The 27,123-nt window shown below is 51.0% G+C and overlaps 1 protein-coding gene across 3 annotated transcripts in view; it reads right to left on the bottom strand.

Moving 5' to 3' along the window:
- The window catches only part of PDE4B (phosphodiesterase 4B), a 309,783-nt gene that overhangs the window by 25,740 nt on the left and 256,920 nt on the right, over positions 1 to 27,123 (bottom strand). For all 3 annotated transcript variants that reach the window (XM_064147443.1, XM_064147444.1, XM_064147445.1), the window contains one exon: positions 17,276 to 17,388. In XM_064147443.1, the coding sequence (XP_064003513.1) occupies positions 17,276 to 17,388 (113 nt within the window). The remainder of the gene's footprint in view (positions 1 to 17,275; positions 17,389 to 27,123) is intronic.

The raw sequence follows: 27,123 nt of genomic DNA, 5'->3' as shown, positions 1-27,123 counted from the left end.
CACCTTTCTGGCTCGTTAGGGAAGAAGTGGCCAAGAGAGCCAGTGGCATCCTGGCCTGCATCAGGAGCAGTGTGGCCAGTAGGACAAGGGAGGTTATTCTGCCCCTGTTCTCAGCACTGCTCAGGCCACACCTTGAGTGCTGTGTCCAGTTCTGGGTTCCTCAATTCAAGAGAGATGTTGAGGTGCTGGAATGTGTCCAGAGAAGGGCAATGAAGCTGGTGAGGGGCCTGGAACACAAACCCTATGAGGAGAGGCTGAAGGAGCTGGGGGTGTTTAGCCTGCAGAAGAGAAGGCTCAGGGGTGACCTCATTGCTATCTACAACTACCTGAAGGGAGGCTGTTGCTGGGTGTGGGTTGGCCTCTTCTGCCAGGCAACCAGCAACAGAACAAGGAGACACAGTCTCAAATTGTGCCAGGGTGGGTCTAGGCTGGATGTTAGGAGGAAGTTGTTGCCAGAGAGAGTGATTGGCATTGGAATGAGCTGCCCAGGGAGGTGGTGGAGGCACCGTCCCTGGAGGTGTTCAAGAAAAGACTGGATGAGGCACTTAGTGCCATGGTCTAGTTGACTGGCTAGGGCTGGGTGCTAGGTTGGACTGGATGATCTTGGAGGTCTCTTCCAACCTGGCTGATTCTATAAAAGCCTCCTCCTTTCCAAGGAAGGTTAGGGAAGGCCACGCAGAGGCACACAGAGTTCTCAGCATTCCCAAACCCACACCAGCTCCGGCCATGGTCCTGTTGTTATTTCTGTTCCCATTCCCCTCTGGAGCACAGAATCAGAGGTGTTCCTGCTGCTTCAGAGGGAGAAGAAAGACAGGAGGATGTATCTGCTGCTGATGCAAAGCCTTTGAAGTCGATTTCTACCAGCTGGGCTTCCCTCGGGCCAAGAGTCTTTATGCAAAGAGGCTGCGGGAAAAAAAACCCTTGTAGTCATTTGCAGGAGCTGAGGGCAATTTCGAGATAAAAGAGCTGCTCAGATGCTGTGGGGCTCCAGCCTGGAGTAGTAAGGGAGAGTGGGGTCCCACCCCACACTTTGATGGAGGAGGCATCTTGGTGCAGATCTGCAGTGTGTAAAACTGTTTATAAACTCTGTTCCCGGCGACCCACCCTGCTGACGCAAACCCCACAGCCCTCGCTCCTAGAGAGCCCCAGAACAAAAGCGTTTGTGGGAGCAGGGTGACTTTCCCCTTTGATTTCCACCCCAAGGCAGCTGGGATGAATCCTCCTCAGCTTAATTGCTACAGTAAATTACTCCAGGTCCAGAGGTGCAATTAAACTTTGGTGTAACTCCATTAATTTCAACAGCCTTAAGTCCAGGTGAGGTGGATGACCTGCTAGAAAGCAGCTCCAAGGAGGAGGACCTGGGAGTGCTGGTGAATAACAAGTTCACCATCAGGCAGTGATGTGCCCTCACGGGCAAGAAGGCCGATGGCCTCCTGGGGCGCATGAAGAGCGTGGCCAGCATGTTGAGGGAGGCTCTCTTCCACTTCTACCCTGCCTTAGCGAGGCCACTTCTGGAGTATTTGGTCCAGTTCTGGGCTCCCCAGTCCAAGAGAGGCAGGGAACTGCTGGAGAGAGTCCAGCGGAGGCCCCAAAGATGCTGAGGGGCCTGGAGCAGCTCTGTGAGGAGGAAATGATGAGAGCCCTGGGGCTGATGAGCCTGCAGAAGAGCAGCCCCAGAGGGAATCTGCTCCATGCTCAGCAAGAGCTAAAGAATTTGTGGGGGGCAAGAGGATGGGGTCAGACTCTTCTCAGTGGTGCCCAGTGACAGACAAGACACAGGACACAAAGTGGAACTCAGGAAGTTCCACCTGAACAGAAGGAGAAACTTGTTTGTTGTGAGGGTGCTGGAGCCCTGGAGCAGGCTGCCCAGAGAGGTTGTGGAGTCTCCTTGTCTGGAGAGCTTCCAAAGCCATCTGCCCATTGTGCTGCTGGGCAAGCTGCTGTGGGTGCCCCTGCTTTAGCAGGGGGTTGGACTGGATGATCTCCAGAGGTCACTTCCAACCCAAACCACGCTGGGATTCTCGTGGGAATAGCTGGGTGCCCAGCAGTGGGAGCTAGTAAGAGCTGACACCTGCCCATGTGACAGAGCCAGAGCCAGAGTCAAGGTGGAAATTATTTGGAGGCAGGAGGGAAATTACTCACGGGTGCATACGGCACCAGCCCCTGCGCAATGCCTTTGTCTAGACCTCTGCTCCCTGGGAAGGGATGGATGTGACGCTCATGGGCTGCTGCTGCTGCTGATGATTTAAAGAGAATGAGATTCATCTCGCTGCCTGCTGGAGAAGGTGGAAGGAGTATCTGTTAATACCCATGTCTCACTTCCTGACATGGATACCTCATTCCTGTCTGCCACAGAGATGCCAGACTCCTTAGGAAGACAAAATCCTTGGAGTCAGGATTTTGCCTGAGCACAGGCGGAGTGAGGCTCACAAGGTGCAACCCTGGGTCAGTACCAAACCTGGACGCCCCCTGCTTGCTCCCCTAATAGGCAGGGATGCAGAACTGTGGCACACACGTACCTTGTAGCTCATAGAATCATAGAATCATAGAATGGGTCAAGTTGGACCTTAAAGATCATCTAGTTCCAACCCCCTGCCATGGGCAGGGACACCTCCCACTAGAGCAGGTTGCTCAAGGCTTCATCCAGCCTGGGCTTGAACGCCTCCAAGGAAAAGGCATCCACAGCCATCCTGGGCAACCTGTTCCAGTGTCTCACCACCCTCACTGGAAAGAATTTCTTCCTAATATCCAGTCTAAATCTGCCCTCCTCCAGCTGAAACCACTGCCCCTTGTCCTGTTGCAACATGCCCTTGTAAAAACTCCCTCCCCAGCTTCCCTGCAGGCCCCCTTCACTGAATGCCATCTTCCACTACTCTGTGGGGTTTTCCCCCAAACTACATTTGGTAAACCTGCTGATTTTGAGCAGTGGAGCATTTCTTTCACTCTTTCTTCACAAGTTTTCGAGTCAAGAGAGTTAAAGAGTTAAGTGTTTAGTTCACTTGAGCAATAGCTGCATCATTTTTCTGTGCTTTCCTGACGTTACATCATTTACAGAAAGGGCTGTGCCAAGAAGTCTGCAGCTTTCCTTGTTACTTCATCATTTCTATTGATTTTCCTCTCTCAGCACTCACAGAAAGGGCGATGGGAAGGTTTAAAAAGAGGAAGCACATTTCACACCAATCTAAATCTCCTGTTGCAAAGGAGATCTGCAGGCACATTTCAGTGTGTGAACAGTGGAATGGCTGCACTCAACTAATCATTTGGCCAGCAAAAGTAGGGGAATGATTGTCCCCCTGTGCTGGGTGCTGGTGAGGCCATAGCTTCAATACTGGGTTAAGTTTTGGACCATTCACTCCAAGAAAGACACTGAGGGGCTGGAGTGGGAGCAAAGAAGGGCAAGGAAGCTGGTGAAGAGTGTGGAGAACGGGTCTGGTGAGGAGCAGCTGAGGGAACTGGGGTTGTTCAGCCTGGAAAATAAAAAGGGTGAGAGGAAACCTTCTGGTTTTCTACAACTCCCTGTAAGGAGGCTGGAGCCAGGTGGGGGTTGGTCTCTTCTCCCTCATATCAGGCGATAGGATGAGAAGAAATGGGCTGAAATTGTGCCAGAGGATGTTTAGGTTGTAGATTAGGAACAGTTTCTTTCCTGCAAGAGTAGTCAGGCACTGGAATAGGCTGCCCAGGGAGATGGCGCAGTCTCTGTCCCTGGAGGTGTTCAGTAACCATCTGCACATGGCACTGTGGGCCATGGTTTAATGGCCATGGTGGTGTTGGGTTGAAGGTTGGGCTCGATGACTTTGGAAGTCTTTTCCACCCAAAACAATTCTCTGATCAGACATGAAAACACTCCAAATGCTCTTGTCACTTTTTAGCTCTGGCTTCCTAAAACAATCTAGTTTTTAATGGGCTAGAAAAGGCTTCTAATGAGCTACAAAGTACTGTTTGGTTTGGGGTGGGTGCTTTTGGTGTTTGTTTTTCCCTTCAGCTGGGTTTTCTTTTTTTTTAAACAAACCCAAAAGTAAATAGAAGGTTATGAAATCTCCAATTTCACATCAAAGGAGAGCTGATTTATATGTGTATGTTCAAAGGCAAGACTTTAAAGGAGCAACATCATGACCAACTTGTTGGCCTGACGTTATTAGAATAATTGGAAAATCCACAATGTAAATGTTGATAAACAAACAGCAGGCTGCCATAAATCAGCATGTGGCTGCTCATGAAAGCCAGGAGATATATCTGATGCAGACAGCCCAATATTCAGATTTTACCCTGAAAGGTTTAGCATTTCTGAAAGCAGAACCTCCCTTGGGTGGGACCTATTTACCAAACACGGGGCTTCAGAAATGATTTAGTGGAAGCTGGAGTCTTATCACCAGTGCATTTCCAGCTCGTTTCCAGACAAATGAGACTTGAAATATGCAAATGGCAGTCAAATGGCAGAAAGGAGAAAACTCCCCCTTGGATGCTGCCAGAGGAAAGCGCTGTGAATTAGCACTCTTTAGAAAGAAGGCTGCATTTTCTCATCAGCAGGCAGGCTTGGGGCATGTTACTCACTGGCTGGGAACTGGGAGGGCAGCAGAAAAATCCCCCTCCACCTGATAATGGGGAATTGGTAAGGTCATGGAGAAACCACCCCCTTTCCTTTCCTGAAAATGCATGTGTCATGTGTTTCTAAGGTGTGCCTGCCTGAGTTTTTGTTGGCAGACAGAAAATCCCTGCCATACCCTGCAGGGCTAAATCTGCTTCCCACCTCCTCGGCCGGGCCACTCCTCCACCATCTACTACCAAGGAATTCATCTTGGTGTAGCCAACACCATTGTGTTTGCTGCTCAACAGCCCCTGGGTCAGGTTTACATTTGTTTGCATTGATATGAGATATTAGGATGGAGAGAGCTGAAGATTTCATGTGACAGAGCACACGTCCTGTGTCTTCTTGGGTGGAAAAACCTTGGCAGCAGGGTCTGAGTCAGTCTGCAGCTTGAACTGAAGATTTGGGCTCCTTCTGAAGAGGCTCAGGTTGGTTTCTGCTTCATTCAAAATGTTCTTCCTATACTTAAGACTCTTCTAGCTGATTAACACAAGCAAATATATCTGGAGTCTCTTAGCGGATTTTGGGTGGATTTGATGGGTGATGAGATGCTCAACATGAGCTGATAATGAGCAATCACAGCCCAGGGCCAGTCCTGTCCTGGGCTGATCCCCAGCAGTGTGGGCAGCAGGGAGGGGATTCTGCTCTGCTGAGCTCCCACCTGCAGTGCTGGGGCCAGCTCTGGAGCCCTCAGCACGGGAGGGACATGGACCTGTTGGAGCAGGGCCAGAGGAGGCCACAGCAGTGATGGGAGGGCTAGAAGCCCTCCGCTGTGAGGCCAGGCTGAGAGAGTTGTGGTTGTTCAGCCTGGAGTAGAGACGGGTCCAAGAAGACCTTCCAGGATTTGAAAGATATCTATAGGAAGGCTGGGGAGGGACTTTTTACAAAGGCATAGAGTAACAGGACAAGGAGTGATGGATTCAAACTGGAAGAAGTTGGATTTAGATCAGACATTAGGAGGAAATTCTTCTGCATGAGGGTGGTGAGGCACTGGAACAGGTTGTCCAGATAAGTTCCAAGCCTGAAAATGTCCACAGCCAGGCTGCATGAGCAACCGGGTCTAGTAGGAGTGTCTCTGCCCATGGCAGGAAGGTTGAAACTAGGTGATCTTTAAGGTCCCTTCCAACCTGAACTATTCCATGATTTGATGATTTCCTCACCAGTAAGTACCAAATGCACGTGGCAAGAGCTCTCAAGCAGTCTCTCATCTCTGTGCTGCCGTTACTCTTCATTCAGACCAGAGGCCAGTCAATAAAACCAGGAACAAGCACAAACACTTGTTCTGCAAAATCATTTTTATGGAGTTTTACCAGCTGGGAAAATGTTTGTCCTGTTAAACAGCAAAAGGGAAAATCACAGGAGATGATGAGCACCACCAGCCCGAGCTGAAGGCCAGGAAGCAGCAGCCAAATTAAAACCTACAGCAGCTTGTTTGTTGGCATAGAGTTGATTAAAAGAAAGCCCTGATGCAGCTGACAACATCTGTGGCCTCCAGAGCAGAGAGACCTGCAGAAAAGCTGCAGATCTCAGACCAAAATCTTCTGTCAGTCACACCCATGCAAACCACACTGATGAAGCCTCCCGTGCCAGAGGAAGCCAAACAGCTACGTAACGAGAAGCCCACAAACCAGAGAGCCTCTGCTGCTCACCCCTGCCAGGATAGGCAAGGAGCGGGCAGGGAGCAGGCTGGAACATTCCTCCTCATTCCTGCAGGACTCAGGGATTAATCTCAAGGAGACAGAATAGAATCACAGAATTGTTTTGGTTGTGAAAGATCTCCAAGATCATCGAGTCCAACCTTCAACTCAACACCACCATGGCCATCAAAACATGTCCCACAGTGCCATGTCCACAGGTTTCTTGAGCACCTCCAGGGATGCTGACTCCAGCACCTCCCTGGGCAGCCTCTTCCAATGCCTGACCACTCTGGCAGGAAATAAATTGTCCCTCATGTCCAACCTAAACCTCCCCTGGCATAATTATAGGCAATTTCCTCTCATCCTAACAACTGATAGGAGGGAGACTGACTCCCACCTCACTCCAACCTCCCTTCAGGAAGATGTAGAGTGCAACAAGGTCTCCCCCTCAGCCTCTTCTTAAGGATGCCAGACACTTGGATCAATACACCTGGATTATATTCTCAACCTTCAGCAAACAGCCCAAGCAACAAAGAGGATAGAGAATTTGTCACTTAAAGAGAGAGCAATGCAATTAAAGATGGGATTTTGCTAATCACACGAAGCAGCAATTTAAATATCATTAAAATTCAAGGCAGGCTTCTGCAGTCATCATTTAGGCAAATCCACCTGGGGTTTTACCTGACTTGGAGAACAGGCTTTGGAAAATTCAAATGACTTTGTGCTCCAAGATGACTTTTCCAAGATGCCCATGAGGGCAAAAAGTCCTTAATCAACAAGTTTTAATCAGCAGATTTTGCTTCTGAGACTGCAGGCTAAAGAGTTAAGCCCTGAGGAGAAGTCATGGTAGCTCTAGGATGAGGTAAACCCCATCAAAGCACTTGGTCCTGCCAAAATGAGAATCATGGAGTCACAGAATGGGTTGGGGTTTGAAGGGACTGTGCTAGTTTGAGGCTAGCTATAATGTTTTCGTGAGAAGAACTAGATTACAGGCTGTGAAAAATAAACAGTGGTGATGTCTACTTCACTCATAGGCTTGCTGAGAGGTATTAAGAGCATGAATCCAAACATAGATAAAGTAGTTGCTCTCTGTCCAGGCTCTGGGCTGCATCTCTCTAACCTCACCTTCCATCTCTTTGATTAATCCACCTGCTTCCTAACCTCCTGGCCAAACCTCCATTCTTCCTTAGGCACAGGACAATGTCTGGGGTAAGGTAGTGAGGGGTGGGAGAAGGTGGAAGGGTGGTTGGGAGCCCCTCCTGGGGATTCAGGTTTCTGGCAGGGCTGTTGTGTTTCTGCATTGCCTTTTACCTTGTATATTTCTGTATATAACTGTATATATACTGTAAATCTCTGCTTGTATATTGAGCTAAGCTGTAAATATAAGCTTCATCCAATTTCCAGAGCTGGCTGAGTCTAGTCTGGGTGATTTCCAAAGTATGGGGGAGCAGGGAACACCCAAACCATCCCAGGGACCTTAAAGACCATCTAGTTCCAATCCACTTCAGTGAGCAGGGATATCTTCAACTAGACCAGATTGCTCAAAGCCCCTTCCAACCTGGCTTTGAACACTTTCAAGCTTGGAGCCTCCACAGCTTCTCTGGACAACCTGTTCCAGCATCACAGGGAAGAATTTCTACCTAAATCTAATCTAAATCCTGCTACTTCCAGTTTGAAGCCTAATGCAAGCACCACAGCCATATGGAAGTCACTAATTAATGTAAATACAATTAAATGAAAAATGCTTCTCACACAGAGATAGGCAAATGATTTGCAGAACAACTTTTACCTAGCCTTGGCCCAGCTGAGCTACATCAGCAGCAAGATGAGGCTCTTCTGGTTTGTTTGCTTTGAACACAGAGCAAAGGCTCTAATCAGGGAGAATCTCTCCCTCCAAGAGCTCTGATGGATGAGCCTTCAAACCAAGGCATCTCCACAACACTTTCTGCCCTTAATAACACAATGACTTACAATTAAGTTGCACTTAGTGCAAATATGCTCATCACCAGCTGCCCCCCACTGAAAGCTGATGCTCTGCAGTGGGGCCAAAAAACAGGATATTGGGGTCAAGTTGTGGAAAACAGCCTGATCCTCAAAATCAAGGACTGCTCCCAGGATGCCTAGTAGGTGATAGAAACGACCTGAAGTTGTGCCAGGGGAGGTTTAGGCTGGAGATTGGGAACAATTTTTTTCTTGCAGGAGTGATCAGGCATTGAAAGAGGCTCTCCAAGGAGGTGCTGGAGTCACCATCCCTAGAGGTGTTCAGGAAAGGTGTGGGCACAGCACTTGGAGACATGGTTTAGTGGCCATAGTGCTGTTGGTTTGGTGGTTGGACTCGGTGATCATAGAGGGATTTTCCCATCCAAACAATTCTATGATTCTATGAAATCCTGCTCTGAAATCCTTCAGAGCTGGCCCTAATCACAAGTGATGCTTCTCCTCTGAGATTCTATGTGTCTCCAGCATTCTCACTTCACTTCCACGGAGGTCACAGCTCCAGTTAGTCACTCTGCAGTCCTGCCCTCAAATCATGATTCATTTTGAACCTGCCTCTAAGCTATTATTTATTTAAGCCCCACCCTAATGTCTTATAACGTAAAAGTCTGAGAATGCAGAACTCTAAAACCCATCACAAGCAGAAAGGTTTAAAGGACATCCTGGAACCTACTGGGCACAGTTGTGTCCCAGAGGATGGCAGCTGCTCAGAAAGGGTCCTATGAGGATGAGTGTGAAACAAAAGTCAAACCCAAAGTTTTCATCTGTGGCTACTTCATTATGCAGCAGCATCACACATGGTGTGGGCTGTGTGATCTCCCTCCCACCCCTTTACCACAACAGTCCCAGAAGATGAGAGAGCATTGACCACTCAAAGTCACTGTGCTTTAGAAGGGTGTCTCAAATTGTAGCACCAGCCCATAATACTCTACCAGCACTTCCCACAGCCGGTGGTGCAGCTTTCTAAGAGTTGACTTTTTAATAATCTAAGTTACCTGGAAGCAGACAGACCAGAAGGTTTGTATGACCGAAGTATGAAGTTGTTAAAGAAGCCCAGGTTTGGCCCCACCATTCCACTCCAATCCTGTGACTGCTACGATCAGAATGATTTGGTGTAGAGCCCAAAGAGCAAGGGAGGAGGAATAAGATGGATGCAAAGACAGTTACCTCAGTCACAGAACCCCAGAACAACAGAGATCAGAAAGAACCTCTGGGGATCGTCCAGTCCATCCTTATTGCTAAAGCAGAGGCACCCACAGCAGCTTGCCCAGCATCACAATGCCCAGCTGGGTTTGGAAGCTGTCTAGACAAGGAAACTCCACAACCTCTCTGGGCAGCCTGCTCCAGGGTTTCAGCGCCCTCACAACAAACAAGTTTCTCCTCCTCTTAGGATGGAACCTCCTGGGTTTCTTTGTGCCTGTTGTCCCTTGTCCTGTCACTGGGCACCACTGAGAAGAGTCTGGCCCCATCCTCTTGCCTCCCACAGGTTCTTTAGCTCTTGCTGAGCATTGAGCAGATCCCTTCTCAGGCTGCTCTTCTGCAGGCTCAACAGCCCCAGGGCTTTGAGCCTCTCCTCGTCACAGAGATGCTCCAGGCCACTCAGCATCTCTGCAGCTCTACTGGACTCTCTCCAGTAGCTCTCTGTCTGTCTTAAACTGGGGAGTCCAGAACTAAACTCAGTACTCTAGGTAAGGCCTCAGCAGAGCGAAGGGGCAGGAGGACCTCTCTTGATCCACTGGCTACATTCTTCTTCATGCACCCCAAGAGATCATTTGCCTTTATGTCCCTGAGAACATGCTGCTTGCTCCGAAGTCCATTTATGACAACGACGACAACTGATACATAGGAGCTAACTTGGAGCCAGTTTCCCAAGTCTTGAACACCCATGAGAAGCTTTGAGGGCTTTCAGAGTCTGAGTCAGAGCCCCCATTCTCTTTCTCACCTAGCAAGTTTCACTTGGCCCTCCTGCTCTCCACTGCCAAGTCTCTGCTAAGCTGGCTTCCTGCATCAGGAGGAGCTTTGCCTAAGGATATACAGTGCTCTGTCCTCTAGAACAAGGACATCCCCAACAGACGTGAAAAGACAAAAGATGGAGTGAACAGTCATAGAATTGTTTGGCTGGAAAAGCCCTGCAAGATCACCGAGTCCAACCCTCAACCCAACACCACCGCGGCCGTTACACCATGCCCCAAAGTGCCATGCCCAATACTGACCACCTCCAGCCGCGGTGACTCCAGCACCTCCCTGGGCATCCTGTTCCAATGCCTGACCACTCTTGCAGGAAAGAAATTTTCCCTAATATCCAAGCTAAACCTCCCTGGCACAATTTCAGGCTGTGAACATTCCCAGCCTCAGACAGACAGACAGAGCTCCTACCGCAGTTCTCAGCACGCATAACGACCGCCTGGCGTCCTGCTCCGCAGCCAGCAGCTCCACGGCCACCAAACGGTTAAGCACCGACGTCAAAGCCTCCACCACGAGGGTTGCGTTAGGGCTCCGCAGGGCCCGGCTCCGCAGGGACCTCCGCGGTGGGGCAAGGCCAGGGGCTGCTCCGCTGCTCGGTGCTGCTTCGCCTTTCCGCAAGGCGAGTCCCCTTGGCAAGGGGAACGGCGGCGTGCGACCGGGGAACCGCGCACGGCGCAGCTCAGTGATTCATCCCAGCTTGTAAAAACAGGAGACGTGGAAGTCTCTTTGTCTGGCTGGCTGCTGCAGAGGCGAACAAGCCTCTCTTTGTGCGGCACTCGGCTATTTTAAAGCATATTAAACAAAGGAAGTTGCAGCGAAAAGCAAGAGAAAAGACTAAACAGCTCGGCACCGCTCAAGGGAAACATCACGTAGGGCTCATAAAAGGGCTTGGGTTGGAAGGGACCTTCAAGATCAGCTAATTCCACTCCCCACCCCACTACCCCCAGCTCTGCCATGGGCAGGGCTACTTTCCACTAGACCAGGGTGTTCAAGGCATTGTCCAGCCTAGTCTTGAACAGCTCTAGGGAGGGGGCATCCACAAGAGAATCACAGAATGCCAGACTGGAAGGGACCCCAAGGATCACCTAGTCCAACCTTTCTAGGTGACAGCGTAGCTGAAACGAGCTGGCCCAGCACCCTGGCAAGCCTGCTCTTAGAACTGCCCAACGCAGGAAAAACAGAATCATAGACTCAACCAGGTTGGAAGTGACCTCCAAGATCATCCAGTCCAACCTAGCACCCAGCCCTAGCCAGTCAACTAGACCATGGCACTAAGTGCCTCATCCAGTCTCTTCCTGAAGACCTCCAGGGACGGTGCCTCCACCACCTCCCTGGGCAGCCCATTCCAATGCCAATCACTCTCTCTGGCAAGAACTTCCTCCTGACATCCAGCCTAAACCTACCCCGGAACAACTTGAGACTGTGTCCCCTTGTTCTATTGCTGGTTGTCTGGGAGAAGAGGCCAACCCCCACCTGGCTACAGTGTCCCTTCAGGTAGTTGTAGACAGCAATGAGGTCACCCCTGAGCCTCCTCTTCTCCAGGCTGCACAACCCCAGCTCCCTCAGCCTCTCCTCATAGGGAGAACCCACCGCTTCACTCGTGAGATGATTCCTGTGTCCAACTGTTCTTGTACTGAAACATTTTCTTCTTGATTCCAAAGGGAATCTCCCCAGCAGTAACTTGTCCCCATCACCCCTTCTCCTTACCAGTGCACTCCTTCTAAAAAAGGAGTCTCCATCCTCCTGGTAGCCTTCATGTTTCTGGTACATGGTAACAAGATCTCCCCTAAACCTTCTCTTTCTCAGGGCTCAACAAACTCAGTTCTTCCAGCCTCTCCTCATGCGACAACAACCTCCCTGGGCAACCTGTTCTGGTTGCCTCAGCGTACAGAATTTTTTCCTAGTCTCCAGTTTGAATCTCCTCTCTTCTAGCTCCAAGCCACTGCCACTCACCCTATCACTGCAAGCCCTTGTAAAAAGTCCCTCCCCAACCTTCTTGTAGAGAGACAAGATTTAGGGTTGACAGAAGACAGGCAAACAATCGGCAGAGGTTTGTGCAGCCTGGCACATAGGCTGTTGGCACTTGGCCCTGCGCCGTGCTTGACCTCCAGCGTGGAGCTCAGGAGTTTACATTAATGTCCAGATGTTTATTTAGTTGCTGTCTCCTAAAAGCTAGGTGTGGCCTTGCTCCTCTTTGCTGACCAAAATGGCCTTTGAAATACAAGCAAAACGAAATCACTTCTTGTTTTATCTTAATGGCTTCTGGCTTGTGAACAATCGAGATAGGAGCACGGAGCCCCACCATGCTGCGTTAGCTCCTGGGGTAAAGGAGACACCCTGAAGAGCTGAAATAAGGAAGTTTAAGGAACTATATATGAAATTCAAGGATATATGGAACTTAAGGCTGCCCAGGGAGGTGATGAAGTCACTATCCCTGGAGGTATTCAAGAAACGTGTGGACATGGCACTTTGGGACATGGTTTGATGGCCATGGTGGGGCTGGGCTGAAGGTTGGACTCAATGATCTTAGAGGTCTTTTCCAACCCAAATAATTCCATGATTCTGTAACGACTTATTTACATCTGCTGCATGGGCAGAGCTGGCAGGGAAAAGTTCTCACAAGGAACAATCCTTGTATTGTTGGACTTGATGATCTTAGAGGTCTTTTTCCAACTGTAATGATTCTATGAATCTATGATCTGGGAGGAGAATTTGGTTTTGAAAGTTGCACCCTGATGAAAACACTCAAAATTAGAACATCACCACAGACCACTAATTACATTATCAGTCCATTTACTTAATGGCCTGCACAAAGCTCTTAGTAAGCCTCATCTAAGTTAAGGAGATGGAAAGGTATTGCTTAGGTCCATTCAGAGATGTCCATTTTAGGTGGGATCTGTGTCAGTCCTGCGTGGGCAGGTGGCTCTCCAGAAATGATAGATTTTCTCCATCTCTCAATTCTATGTTATTAAAGCCCTACAAAAACTTGGAGCTGGCCAAGACCAGCATTTCAGCTGGGAAAAATACCTGCTCTTGTGATTCAGGGCATGCACTGAGCATGTCCTCCCCCACATCCTAAAGGCCTTCTTAGGTGAGAGAGCAGAGGGGGTCCTGGTGTCTGCAGGATAGCTGAGGCTGAGGAGAGCTGCATAATGCCAAACTCAACATTACAGAGTGGCCACCAATAGAGAAAATGCCCCTTCTGTATCCGCAGGGCATGACTCATAGATCCTGCCAAGATACTGAGCTGAAAGCTGGACAGGGTGAAAAAAGCAGGGAAAAAGGGATAGAGAATCATAGAAGACCTCTAAAATCGAGTACAGCAGTCAACCTAACACTGCCATGGCCATTAAACATGTCTCAGAGTGTCATGTCCGTGCAGTTCTTGAACACCTCCAGGGATGGTGACTCCAGCACTTCCTTAGGCTGCCTGCTCCTATGCATGACTGTGCTTGCAGTGAAGAATTTTTTCCTAATCTCCCATCTAACCCTCCCCTGGCACAATTTCAGGCCATTTCCTCTCATTCTATCACCTAATACTAAGGAGGCGATACCAACCCTCACCTGGCTCCAAGCTCCTTTGAGGGAGCTGTGGAAAGCCAAAAGGTCTCCCCTCAGCCTCCTTTTCCCCAGACTAAGCAATCCCAGTTCCCTCAGCTGCTCTTCCTAAGACTCCTTCTCCAGACCCTTTACCAGCTTTGCTGCCCTTCTCTGGATGTACTCCAGCAACTCAATGTCTTGGACTAGATGATGATCCCCAGAGGTTCCCCCCAAGCCCCACCACTCTGTGGTATAGGTTAAAACTCCTAACTAGGCATGGCAGACTTCTGCAGGCAGCACCAAGTGCCTGAAGAGCTTCCCAGGTAATGCTGTTTGGCTGCACAGCTGCAGTGCCTCAGGAAAAGGTTAGGATGATATTGGGAAAAATCAATTCCCACCATGCCAGCTGCACTCCCTGCAACCAGGTAGGCAACTGGGGAGTTCCGAGCACTGTGCATGGCCAGCTCTGTGGCTGAAGCTCACAGCTGGGCTCTGTGAGGGCTTCAAGCTGGTTTGTGGATCCAGCACTGATGTGGAATGCACCAGGACTCAGAGAGGCCCGCGACAGTTCCTCTTTGTGCCAGTTTGCTGTCTGATCCCCACTGGTAGGACTGTAAGGTCCCACTGTGGAAGCGGCGAACCACTCCCTTGGCTCAGGCTGCTGCCAGAACAACCTGGCTCGGTAGCTCAGGGTGAGATGAGCTGCTCATTTCCTTGCTTCTCCTGCAATTAACTCACACCTTCCAAAATCTATGCACACGTCTGAGCTGCTGCCTTCCCCAAACCATCAGCTCAACCATCCTGCACGGTGCTTCCCTCCCCCACCCAGAAACTCCTTTTTGGTGCAGGGCTTCTGAGAATGGCCCCACCAACACGTATGCGGCGAGATCCTCCTCCCTCTCTCTGCCTGCTGTTGTTGCAACTCTGGATTTTCTAAACTACGTCTGTCAGGAAGGAGACAGGAAATTCGAGTCACACTTGCAACAGCTGTGCCATGCCTACTATCAGCCTCAACTGACGTAGTTTGGCTCGGGTGGCGCAGGGCCAGGAACTCGGGGAGAGTGGAGGTCAGGAAGATAGGTCACTGTTGATACTGCTCCGGCGTTGGGAGCATGCTGAGTCCATTTGCTTTCTTCCTATCTCTGCTGGTTCTCTTTCCGTTTTTCTTTAATAACGTGGAGCCCCAGCATCCTGTTTTCAAAACATCTGACTGGCCTGCCACTTACCCCTGACAATTCAAATGCCTTTGGTCCAGTCGGGCAGCTGAGTGGGATGCCTGGTGAAAAACCTGACCAGATCATGACCTGCTGGAAAGTGTCCAGCAGACAGCCAGTAAGAAGATGAGGGGACTGTAATATCTACCTTAGGAGGAAAGGTTGAGAGCCCTGGGCCTGTCCAGCCTGCAGAAGAGCAGCCTAAGAGGGGATCTGATCAGTGCTCAGCAACAGTGAAAGGGGAAGTGTCAGAGAAATGGAGCCAGACTCTTTCTCAGTGGTGTCCAGCAACGGGACAAGGAGCAACAGGCACAAACTTGAACACAGGAGGTTCCATGTAAACATAAGGGGAAAAAAATTCCCTTTGAGGGTGGCAGAGCATGGGAAGAGGCTGCCCAAAGAGGCTGCAGAGTCTCCTTCTCTGGAGAGATTCCAAAGCCACCTGGTCATTTTGATCTTGGGTGATTTACTCTAGGTGATCTCGCTGTAGCAGGGAGGTGGGATTAGGGGATTTCCAGAGGTCCCTTCCAACCTCTGCCATTCTGTGTTTCTGTGACCCTTGCAGCCTTCTCAAGACACACATTTGCAACCCAGCGGCTCCTTGGCACTGCGAGCTCACCCTGCAGACTGCACGTCCGCCAGCGACATGCGAAAGCCACAAACCCCCAAACTAATTTGTGTCAGTATTTACTGCTGAAGAGGAAAGGAAAGCGAGGTGTGAGGCTGCTTCATGGTTTTCTTGCACAGCTGAGAACGATACTGGAAGTTGCCCAAAAAACATGCAGACATCTCAGAAAGTGGTTATGAAAGAACAAAGTTTGGGGAAGCTTTTGCTCGACTCAGCTGTCAGCCATCTGCACACAGACTTCCACTCTTAATTGCAACAATAAGCCATTTAGCTGCTTTTTCACCTTCACAAATCCACCTTTGGTGCTCGAGAAGAAAAAAAAACCCAACAAACTCAAAGGGCGTCCACTTCAGGGGTGCAGCCTAAACTTTCCTCCACTTTCACCCTGCCTCCCCCTCAACACAAACAGACACATTAAAAAAATATATTTCTTTCTTGAAAGCTGTGTCTATAAAACTCTTTATTGCTTCCTTTGTCCCTGCACGTCGTGGTGATTACTACCAGAGGAGGAAGCTGAAACAACACAGCACTTCTTCACCCAACTCTCTCTGTAAGATCAGTTTCTGGTCCAGCATTTCTGATTTCACTAATTTCCAATTAAGAAAACAATAACAACGTTGGGTTTGTGCACTGCAAAAAATAATTACATTGGGTTTGTGCTGTACGACTCAGAAGTGGGTTTAACCACAACAACCAAAGTGTGGATACAGTGGACACAGCCTTCACTCACCCGAGAGATGGAGCAGCTCAATCTGATGCTGTCTGACCTGCTCCATCCCACTGCATTTAAGCCTGGGTGCAGAAATTCGGCTTGCAAACAGCCAGGCAGGGAGCTGGGGAGCGGGGCAGCCTGTCCCGGAGGTGTGAATGCTCCGCTGGCAGCCAAGCAGTGCCCGGGGCAGCGGCTGGTGTCAGAGTCGGGGAGGAGGCCCCGGGGCAGGGAGCGTCTCCATCCAGCAGCAGCCACCCCAGGAGCGAAGGGCTGGCTCGGGGAGATGCTGAAGCCAACCTCGGCGGGGACGCCGCGGCTCGGCAGGACGCGGATGTGGAGCCCAGCTCCAGCAGCGGGAGAGGAGCGGACAGGAAGATCAGCTTCCAAAAGTTGCCCAAAGTTGTTCCGCCCTTGCTTTCCTCGCTGCTGCTGCTCAGCATGCTCATGGGACTCTCTCCTTCCTCTTTCTCTAAGTAGAGCGTAAATTTCTGACTTTATTTTAGCACCTTACAGAAGGACTCAAAATTCCCCTTTTGGTTCAGAATGCATTAAAATCGCAACGAAAGAAGGTCCTGGGAGACCAAGGGGGAGCAGCGCCGTCTTGGAGCTCATTCTTTATGCGCTATCTCTGACTTCGCACCCTTACCCTGTGTTGGCAAGCAGTGCCGAGCCAGCCCCACCATATAAAAAACCAAAATTAAAGGCTCCCCGAAAGACAAAAGACCAATAAAAAACGCACCGCAGCGTTCCGCGCTTGCTATGATTACGGACGGGCAGATAATTGCCTTGGGAAGCGATAACCTGCTAAACGCGGGTGATTTCCCAGCGCTGCTGGGGAAATCGGTTTTGGAGGGACACGGCGCTAATCGAAGGGGGACAGGACAGGATAGGACAGGACAGGACAGGACCCGCAGCTTTGCTCGGGGTGGAAGCTGCTCTCCCGGAGAGGAGGTGGGCAGCAGGCTGCCTTCCCCCGCAATCCCCCGCAGCCCGGCTCACCTTGTTGGATGCCATCTCGCTGACGGAGCGGTAGGTCTGGATGGTCTCCAGCTGATCCAAGCACCAGTCAAGCTCCTCCAGAGTCTCCATGGCCAGCTTCTGGTAGGGCTCCTCTGCGAAGAGGCAGACGGACATATAGTCGGGCTGGGGCGGCGGGAGCCTTTCCATCGCGGGGCCGCCAGCACCGCCGGAGGTACCGCACCGCTCCCTCATCATGCGCCCGCCGCTGCGCTCCCTTCGCCGCCGGCGAGCAAATCCCCGCCCGCCGCTGGCACCCGGCACTGCCCCGGCCGCGGCCCGCCCCGGCCCTGCCCCGCCCCGCGCAGGGGATGGGGGAACCGAGAGCCCCCCGGGCAGGGCTGCGGCAGCCTCAGAGCCAGCGGCCCGCCCGGCCTTGGCTGGCGCTGCTGCTGCTGCTGCGAGGGGCCCGGGGTACTGGTGCTGTGCCAGCCCCGCTCCCTGCGCCCCGCTGGAGCCTGGTCCCCGGACGGCTCCTCAGTGCCAGCAGCTCAACTCCCCGCCCCCAGCTCCCCGGCCGCCCTGTGCCCCACCAGCCCAGCTCCCCATCAGCTGTGATTCCAAACAGCAGCCCAGCTGCCTACCAACTCTGCCCTCCTGCAGCTCTGGTTCCCAAGCCCACCAGTTATGCTTCTCAGCCCTGCTCCTCAACCCTGCCTGGTCCCACTCCCCAAGAGACCTGCTCCCCACCGGCCTCAGTCCCCTGCCTTGCCAGCCTGGTCCTGTTCCCTGCTAATCCTCGTTCCCCAGCCCCAGCTGTCCTGCTCCCTAGTCCCATCCAGACCTCCTCTCTAGCCCCACCAAACCTTTGCTTCTTGCAGGACTCTGCTTCCCAACCCAGCCATCGCTGCTCCTTGTCAGTCCTACCTCCCCAGCTCTGCTGGTCTTGCTCCCCACCACCCTTGACCCTCAGCCCCACCAACCCAGCATCCCAGTGGTCCCATACTCTGGGGCCATTCGCTGGTCCTCCTGCGTAGGACCTCGCTCCCCACAGGCTCCTGCTCCCTGTTGGCACTGAGCTCAGCTCCTCGACCCTGCCAGTAGGACGCTGTGCTCCTGCACGGCTCTTGGCGTCCAAGCCGAGGTTTACACAAGCAGATAGAGTGAATCATAAAATCTCCCCATGGATGTAGCTGCTTCTCCTCACACAGTGACACTCGCTTACCCACCCAGCTGTCAGCTAATGGGTCGGCGTTTCTCACGGCCCTGGCTGAGCAGGTAGCAGTGACATCACAGCTCAGGAGTGCTGTGATAGACACTCAGCAAACGAGCTGAGGTAGAGCGCTCAGGTGGGGGACATGTGTGGCTCATACGTGCAGATGCTGCTGTCCTCCCTACCTAATGTGGGGTGTGCTCCTCACAGGCACTGCACCTCTTTCTGATTGTCTGCCTTCTCTCCATCATTCAAGCATGAACATCATCCGGTCAGCACGGGACAGTCACAGAATTGTTCTGGTTGGAAAGGGCTCTGTGGTAAAGGGTTGGACTCGATGATCTGTGTGGTCTCTTCCAACCCTGATGATACTATGATACTACTATGACCTTGAAGATCACTGAGTCCAAGCATTCTCTTAGCTGCACCAAGGCTGGTGCTAAGGCACATCCCTCAGCAGCACATCTCTGCCTTACTTAAACACCTCCAGGGATGGGGATTTGCCACCTCTCTGAGCAGCCAGATCCAGCTGCTGAGAAGCCTTTCAGTAAGAGGATGTTTCTAATGTCCAACCTAAACCTCCAGTGACGCAACCTGCGGCCATTTCCCTTGTCCTAGAACTAGTTACTAGGGAGGAGAAACAGACCTCCACATTGCCCCAGCCTCCTGTCAGGGAGTTGTAGAGAGCCAAAAGGCCTTCCCTGAGCCTCAGTTTCTCCAGACTAAGCAACTCCAGTCCCCTGACTTGTTCCTCACAAGACTTGTACTCTAGACCCTTCACCAGCTTTGTTGTCCTACTCAATGGTTTGGGCTAGAAGAGACCTTAAAGATCATCTAGTTCCAACCTCCCTGCCATGGACATGGACACCTCCTACTAAACCAGGCTGCTCAAGTCCCCATCCAATCTGGCTCTGAACACTCCTGGTGCTGGAGCCTCCACAACTTCTCTGGGCAACGCAGACACCATACATCCAATGCCTGAAGGTACAGGGCACAAAATCAACGCTGCCAATGAGCAATTCAACAATTGACTTGCAGGGAGCCCTTGGAATAGACACATTTCAAAGAGTCAATAAATCTGAGTCTTCATGGCAGAGAAAGTTCATGTTTTTTGTGTGCTTGCAGAGCTCCAAATGTGGCAAGCAACCACGTTCCTGCATACTTCTGTGATGCATACATCAAAAATCAGGTGGAAATGGCCAAAACACACAGACCTTGGGTGTGTTTTCCTTTCTAACACACATATTCCCCACCAGCTGCTTTATCATGTGTGCCCTGGAAGGGCTTAAATCCCTTGTAACAGAAACTGTTTGCACAGGTAAGGCTAGCACTGGCTAGATCCTGATTTTAGGAATAGGAAAACATCATCTCCTCAGACAACCCAAAGAGGAGCTGACCATATACTGCACCAGTGAAAGGAGGTATTGTGACGTGTTCTTCTGCTCCACGACTCCTCAGTAAGCAGGAAGGACCACGGCATGCAAGCACGGTGTGAGCTGTGTGTGAGTGCATTCCTGGAGCAGAAGGAATGTGGCACAAGACCAACTGAAGCCATTTGGGGATTTCCAGCCTTGCCCAGGGTTGGGCTTGCAAGACCTGGTACGTCTATCGATTCACAAAATGAGAGAGTCATAGACGCAGAAGACCACCAAGATCACTGAGCCCAGTCATTAGCACTGCATTGCTAGGTCACTACCAAACCATGACCCTCAGCATCACAGCTACACACCCTCTGGACACCCTGCTCCAGGCCTTGGCAACTCTTTTGGGGAAGAAACTGTTCCTCACGTCCAACTTAAAACTCCTCATGGGGCAACTTAAGGCTGTTTCTCTTTGTCCTAAGGCTCATTGCTTCAGAGAGGAGAGACCATGCCCCACCTGGCTGCAGCCTCCTTTCAGGGAGCCGTAGAGAGCCAGGTGGTCTCCCCTCAGTCTCCTCTTCTCCCGGCTGAACAATCTTGCTTCCTTCAGCTACTCCTCCCCAGCCCTCTCCAGAGCCTTCCCCAGCTTTGCTGCCCTTCTCTGGACCTGCTCCAGCCCCTCAACGTCCTCCTTGGAGTGAGTGGCCCAAAACTAAATCCAGTATTTGAGATGTGGCTGCACCAGTGCTGAGTAGAGGGTGATGATCTCTGCCCTAAGCCTGCTCACCACAAGTCAGGTCTTCACCTCCAAAAGAACCAACCAGGAAGACAAGTCTACACTTGAGACTTATTTTGCCCAGAGCTCAGGAAGCGTTCAGGCTATTCCCTTTCTTTGTAATCTGAATTTTGTGTAATGAGAGAAAACACTCCAAAACCAAGGGAAGATTTTACATACGGAGAAAAATGGTAATTAGGAAAGTGCAGGGCAAGAGGGTTTGACACTGGCAGCTCTAAAAGAATGGAAATCTTCTCTTTTTGCCAGATGAGATAAACATACAACCAATATTTTATACGTTCCAGACCTTTCCCAGAACTTTTAGCAGACTACAGCTGGACACTTGTGCCAAATGACCCTTCCCACCAGTGTCCTGCAGCCTGTGCGGTCCATTTCATTGCGGGATGACCCCTGCAGGCTGGAGCTTGGTTTACTCAGGTAGCACCTGAGCATTAGCACTTCCCTTAGCCTTTTCAACCAAAACAGTCAGAGGACACTGGTTTAACCATTTCAGTACAGATGGTTTGAAACACACCACTTAAAATATCTCCACGCATTTCAATGGCAAAGAGACAGTATCACAGTGTCACAGTATCATCAGGGTTGGAAGAGACCTCACAGATCACCAAATCCAACCCTTTACCACAGAGCTCAAGGCTAGACCATGGCACCAAGTGCCACGTCCAATCCTGCCTTGAACTGCCCCAGGGACGGCGACTCCACCACCTCCCCGGGCAGCCCATTCCAGTGTCCAATGACTCTCTCAGTGAAGAGCTTTCTCCTCACCTCCAGCCTAAATCTCCCCTGGCGCAGCCTGAGGCTGTGTCCTCTCGTTCTGGTGCTGGCCACCTGAGAGAAGAGAGCAACCTCCTCCTGGCCACAACCACCCCTCAGGTAGTTGTAGACAGCAATAAGGTCACCCCTGAGCCTCCTCTTCTCCAGGCTAAACAATCCCAGCTCCCTCAGCCTCTCCTCGTGGGGCTGTGCTCAAGGCCTCTCCCCAGCCTCGTCGCCCTTCTCTGGACATGCTCAAGCATCTCAATGTCCCTCCTAAACTGGGGGGCCCAGAACTGAACACAGTACTCAAGGTGTGGTCTAACCAGTGCAGAGTACAGGGGCAGAATGACCTCCCTGCTCCTGCTGACCACACCATTCTTGATGCAGGCCAGGATGCCACTGGCTCTCTTGGCCACCTGGGCACACTGCTGGCTCATGTTCAGGCGGGTATCAATCAGCACCCCCAGATCCCTCTCTGTCTGGCTGCTCTCCAGCCACTCCGACCCCAGCCTGTATCTCTGCATGGGGTTGATGTGGCCAAAGTGCAGCACCCTGCACTTGGAGCTATTGAACCCCATCCCATTGGCCTCTGCCCATCTGTCCAGGCGGTCAAGGTCCCGCTGCAGAGCCCTTCTGCCCTCCAACTCAGTCACATTTGCCCCCAGCTTAGTGTCATCTGCAAACTTGCTGATGACTGACTCCATGCCCTCATCCAGATCATCTATGAAGATGTTAAAGAGGATGGGGCCCAGCACAGATCCCTGAGGGACACCACTAGTGACAGCCGCCAGCTGGATGTGGCACCATTCACCATCACTCTCTGGGTCCGGCCCTCCAGCCAGTTCCTAACCCAGCACAGAGTGTTGCCATCCAAGCCATGGGCTGACAGCTTAGCCAGCAGTTTGCTGTGGGGGACAGTGTCAAAGGCCTTGCTGAAGTCCAGCAAAGTTCTAACCAAGACTTTTTGCTAAGTATCATTTTAAGGGATGAAGAGGTGAATTCTGCTTGAGTTCAGAATCTGTTTGATGCCCAGCCTGGAAGAAGTGATTTTTGTATAAAACCACTGCCAGTTTTCTCTCAGAACTTGTTTTTTCTGACACCAGACCAGCCTTCACTTCTCCCCAGGCCTGCCCACAGCTCCAGCTGGATCTTCAGACCCAGGGAAAGAAGCATCATCCCCATGCTTGAGTAGCTCCTCTAAAATTCCTAAATATCTTTTGTTTTCTACTGATCTAAATACTTTCCTATTCCTTTTCTTAAGTAAATGAGTCTTGTGAAATGCCTCCCTCCAGGTGTCTTCGTATCCTGCAGCTTCTCCACCCTCCCTGCCCTCTTTCCCCAGTCATCTCTGAACCTGCTGAAGGGTTTGAGATCAGTTTGCTCGACCACTAAGTACGTCAAAGCCACCACATTCCTACGGGTTTCAGGAAATGAGATAGCTGAGTAGGAGACAAGGCACTATCCTCCTCAGCAGAAGGAACAGCCCAAGCTTAGCCCTTCTTGGAAACTCAGTAACTGTGTCCTCAGCCACTTTCTAAGTCCCTAATGCAATGCTGTAAGATATTCAGCTCTCCAAAAATAAGTCAGAGTTAAAGCCAATGAGAAGAGAATCATAGAATCGTTTGGGTTGGAAAGACCTTTATGATCATCGAGTCCAAGCATTCCCTAACTCTACCAAGTCTGGTGCTAAATGATGTCTCTCAGCACCACATCCACACAGCTTTTAAAACCTTCCAGGGATGGTGATTCAACCACCTCCCTGGGGACCTGCTCCAGTGTTTGAGAACCCTCTCTGCAAAGAAGTTTCCTCTCCTAGCCAAACCTCTCCTAGTGCAGCTTGAGGCCATTTCCTCTCTCTTCCATCAGTAGTTATTAGGGAGACCAACCCCCGCCTGGCTCCAGCCTCCTTTCAGGGAGTTGTAGAGAGCCAGGTTTCCCCTTAGCCTCCTCTTCTCCAGGCTGAACAAACCCAGTCCCTTCAGCTGCTCCTGACAAGACCTGTGCTCTAGACCCTTCACCAGCTTCACTGCTTTTCTCAAGACCTGCTCCAGCACCTCCATGTCCTTCTTGTAGTGAGGGCCAGAGAAGCTGCTCTTCTAGGAACATGGTAAACTGCTGTGGGAGTGATGGTAAAAGGGAAGAACATGGATTTTCTGTCTCCATAGTCTGCCATGGATATAGACCACACCAATCACATGAAAATTAACTGCATTTTGATACTGATAAGGTTGATACTGATAAAGGTTGTAGAAGAACCTGACACAGAGAAGGAGCAGCTTGTCCCTTCCTGACAGTCCGTGCCATGACCCACCTTGCTCAATGTCACCCAGCACCCACTGTGGCCAGTGCTGTTTGATAGAGCAGGACACACAAGACTGTGACACACCCTGGATGCCCACTGACATGATGCTCTGGTGCTGGCACTGCCTGCAGCAGAGTTTGCCTCTTTGGGAGTGGCCTGGGGCACAGCAGGGGGCTGGCAGCAGTGGTAGGGTTGAAATGAAGGGTCCTAAGGAGGAGCAAGAAAGGCAACAACTCTGTTCAAAGAAGGATAAAGAAGATGGCGAAGAATTCAGAGCACAGGTCTTGTGAGGAGCATCTGAGAGAACTGGGGATGTTCAGTCTGGAGAAGAAGAGGCTGAGGGGAGACCATCTGGCTCTCCTGAAAGGTTGGAACCAAGTGAGGGTTGGTCTCTTTGCCCAAAGAACAAGGGACAAGAGGAAATGGCCTCAAGTTGCCTCAGGGGAGGTTTAGGTTGGACATGAGGAACAATTTCTTCCCCAAAAGGGTTATCAAGGCCTGGCCCAGGCTGCTCAGGGCAGTGGTGGAGTCTCCATCCCTGAAGGGATGGAAAAGCTGTGGGGATGTGGTGCTGAGGGGAATGGTTTAATGGTGGCCTGGCAGTACTGGGTTAATGGTTGGACTTGATGATCTCAAAGGTCTCTTCCAACCAAAACAGTTGTTTGATTCTGTGGGAGACCAGAAGAACCCTATAAAAGCAGGGGGAAAGCAAAGGAAGTGTCAGTGGAGCAGGCCCCTGGGGATCTTCTTGCTGCGTGGTACTTGGCGTCTCTGTGGAGATTCAAATAAACAGTAAACAGAAGTTTAGATGCTACATGACACCTTCTGCTCTCCCTGGCTCCAACGAGAGGTCCACTGACACCAGGAGTGTGACATCCTCTGCCAGAGACACGTCTCAGCCTTCTCCATGTGAAGCCTTTGATAACCTTCCCGGCAGTACTGAGGCTCGTGGCCACTTACGGAAACAGCGCTGCCATTTCTGGATCTGATCTCCTGCATCATCTTCAACAGGCTCTTGTTTCAGTTTATATTTGGCTGTTGCATAACCAAGCCCTTACCAGTAAAATGCAGACTGACATTTCTGTCCTTTCCTCTTGTGCCCCACATGCAATCATTTCTGAGACAAAGAAGTGATGAACAAAAGGAGCTGGTTTCAGCTTCCTACTCTCACCTGGGGTTTGTGCATGGCTTTTGATGCACACAAAAACCTGCAGCTCCTGCAACTGAGCAGGACCTGAGGTGCCATTTCATCACAAGCCCTGATCTGCTACCAGTCCATCCAAGGACAGCCTGGCCAAGCCCTCAGGAGCAGCACTGTTTAGTATTTCTCTGTTGGCACACAGCAGGCTCTATGTGCAGGAATGTGATTGATTTATGTGCTGGCATTTTGCAACAATGGCATTTTGGGGTGTTTCTTGCTGCCTCTTTTATCTCTGTAAGGTGGTGGAACATGCAGTGGCCCTCCCTGCAGAAGAGACTTTGCAGTCCATAGACTCATAGAATTGTTTTGGTTAAAAAGGTCTTCTAAGGTCATCGAGTCCAACCCTCAACCCAGCACCACCATAGCCATTAAACCATGTCCCAGAGTGCCATGGCCACAGGGTTCTTGAACACCTCCAGGCATGGTGACTGCACCACCCCCCAGGGTAACCTATTCCAACGCCTGTTCCATTTTTAGGTGCTGACTTGGCCCTGCTATCATTTTCTCATAGTGAGAGCTACTCATGTATGTGGACTTGAGGCTTGTTTTCTTCTTGGAACACTTGAAAAAGGAAAGGTTTTGGAGATCACCCTCTTCTTTGGGAGTGGTTCAGTGTGAGACCAGCTACACAACTCACCAGAAGGCCTATAAAGTCTTGCAGGCAAGAATGAAGATTCACAGAATGTTTTGGGTTGGAAGGAACCTTAAAGATCATCTAGTTTCAACCCCCTGCCATGGGCAGGGACATCTTCCACCAGCCCAGGTTGCTCAGAGCCCTATCCAACCTGGCCTTGAACATCTCCAGGGTGGAAGCAGCCACAACCTCCCTGGGCAACCTGTTCTAGTTGTTACTTCTCCCAGGATGAGAGGAAATGGCCACAGACTGCACCAGGGGAGGTACAGACTGACTGTTAGGAGAGAGTTCTTCACTGAAAGAGTGGTCAAACATTGGAACAGGCTACCTAGGGAAGTGGCAAAATCACCATCCCTGAAAGTGTTCAAGGAGCATGTGGATGTGGTGCTTAGGGACATGGTGCACTTGGCAGTGTCAGATTAATGTTTGGATTCAGCCACCTTGCAGGTCTGTTGCAACCTGAATGATTCCAGAAGGGGACTTAAAGTCTTGCCTGGTGCTCCCTCACCATCCCCATCTGTACCCGGCTTCTCTGCAGCCCCTCACTGCTTCATGGTTCCCCCTCACTGCTGGCCAGGAGATGTGTGAGCACAGAGGTAGTGTTATCTGCAGCTGCAGCTGGGCTGCCTGGTTCCTCTCCTAACCCACAAACCGCTGTCCTCATCCTGTTACCCAAAGGCACTCAGCCCCTGCCGTGGCAGCAAGGTGGGGTGCTGGGGCTGACATCCTCAGCCCCAAACTGCAGCACTGAACAATGGATTTGCCCTCAAGTGACATAGGAGATAAACCATGCCAGGAAACATTTTGAAACCAGCTCCAAAGGCCAAAAGTCAGAGGTTTTCTCTCTCCTGATTCTCTCGTGATTCCCTCTTGCCACTTCAGTGCCCTTTTAATAAATACTTTAGAATCATGGAATTGTTTTGGTTAAAAAAGACCTTTGAGATCATCAAGTACAATTGGTAACCCAGCACTGCCAGGCCACCATGTCCCTCAGCACCACATCTACATGGCTTTGAAACCTCTCCAGGGACAGGGACTTCCCTGCTGCCCTGGGCAGCCTGAGCCAGGCCTTGGCAACCCTCAAGGGGAAGAAATTCTTCCTCATGTCCAACCTAAACTTCCCTTGGTGCAACCTGAGGCCAGTTCTTCTTGTCCCTTGTTTCTTGGGAGAAGAGACTGATCTCCACCTAGCTCAAACCTTTTTTCAGGGAGTTGCAGAGAGCCAGAAGGCCTCCCCTCAGCCTCCTTTTCTCCAGGCTGAACAACTCCAATTCCCTCAGCTGCTCATCACCAGACCTGTGCTCTAGACCTTTCGCCAGCTTCATTGTCCTTCTCTGGACCTCAGTGTCATTCTTGGAGTGAGGACCCTGAAAATTGGACCCAGTGTTTGTTAAGAATGAATTAAGACAGAGCATGTCCTGCATCTGGCAGGAAGTGTAAAGGGTAAAGAGTTTTAAGAGTGGCCATCACAGTCACCAGCTCCCAGACAGGCAGGTTAAGAAAGCTGGAGAGGAGCTGCAGCTCTTCTCTTTGTTCAGCTGAATGTTACAGGTGCCACACAACCAAGCTCTCCACGATCTAGCAGGCTAACTTGTGAACAGATTGACCAATCTGGCTGGCCAGGATC

The sequence above is a fragment of the Pogoniulus pusillus genome, chromosome 8 (assembly GCF_015220805.1).
Source record: "Pogoniulus pusillus isolate bPogPus1 chromosome 8, bPogPus1.pri, whole genome shotgun sequence".
In the NCBI taxonomy this organism is placed as follows: Eukaryota; Metazoa; Chordata; class Aves; order Piciformes; family Lybiidae; genus Pogoniulus; species Pogoniulus pusillus.
Note: the sequence above shows the minus strand (reverse complement) of the source record. Positions and strands in the feature narration are given on the sequence as shown.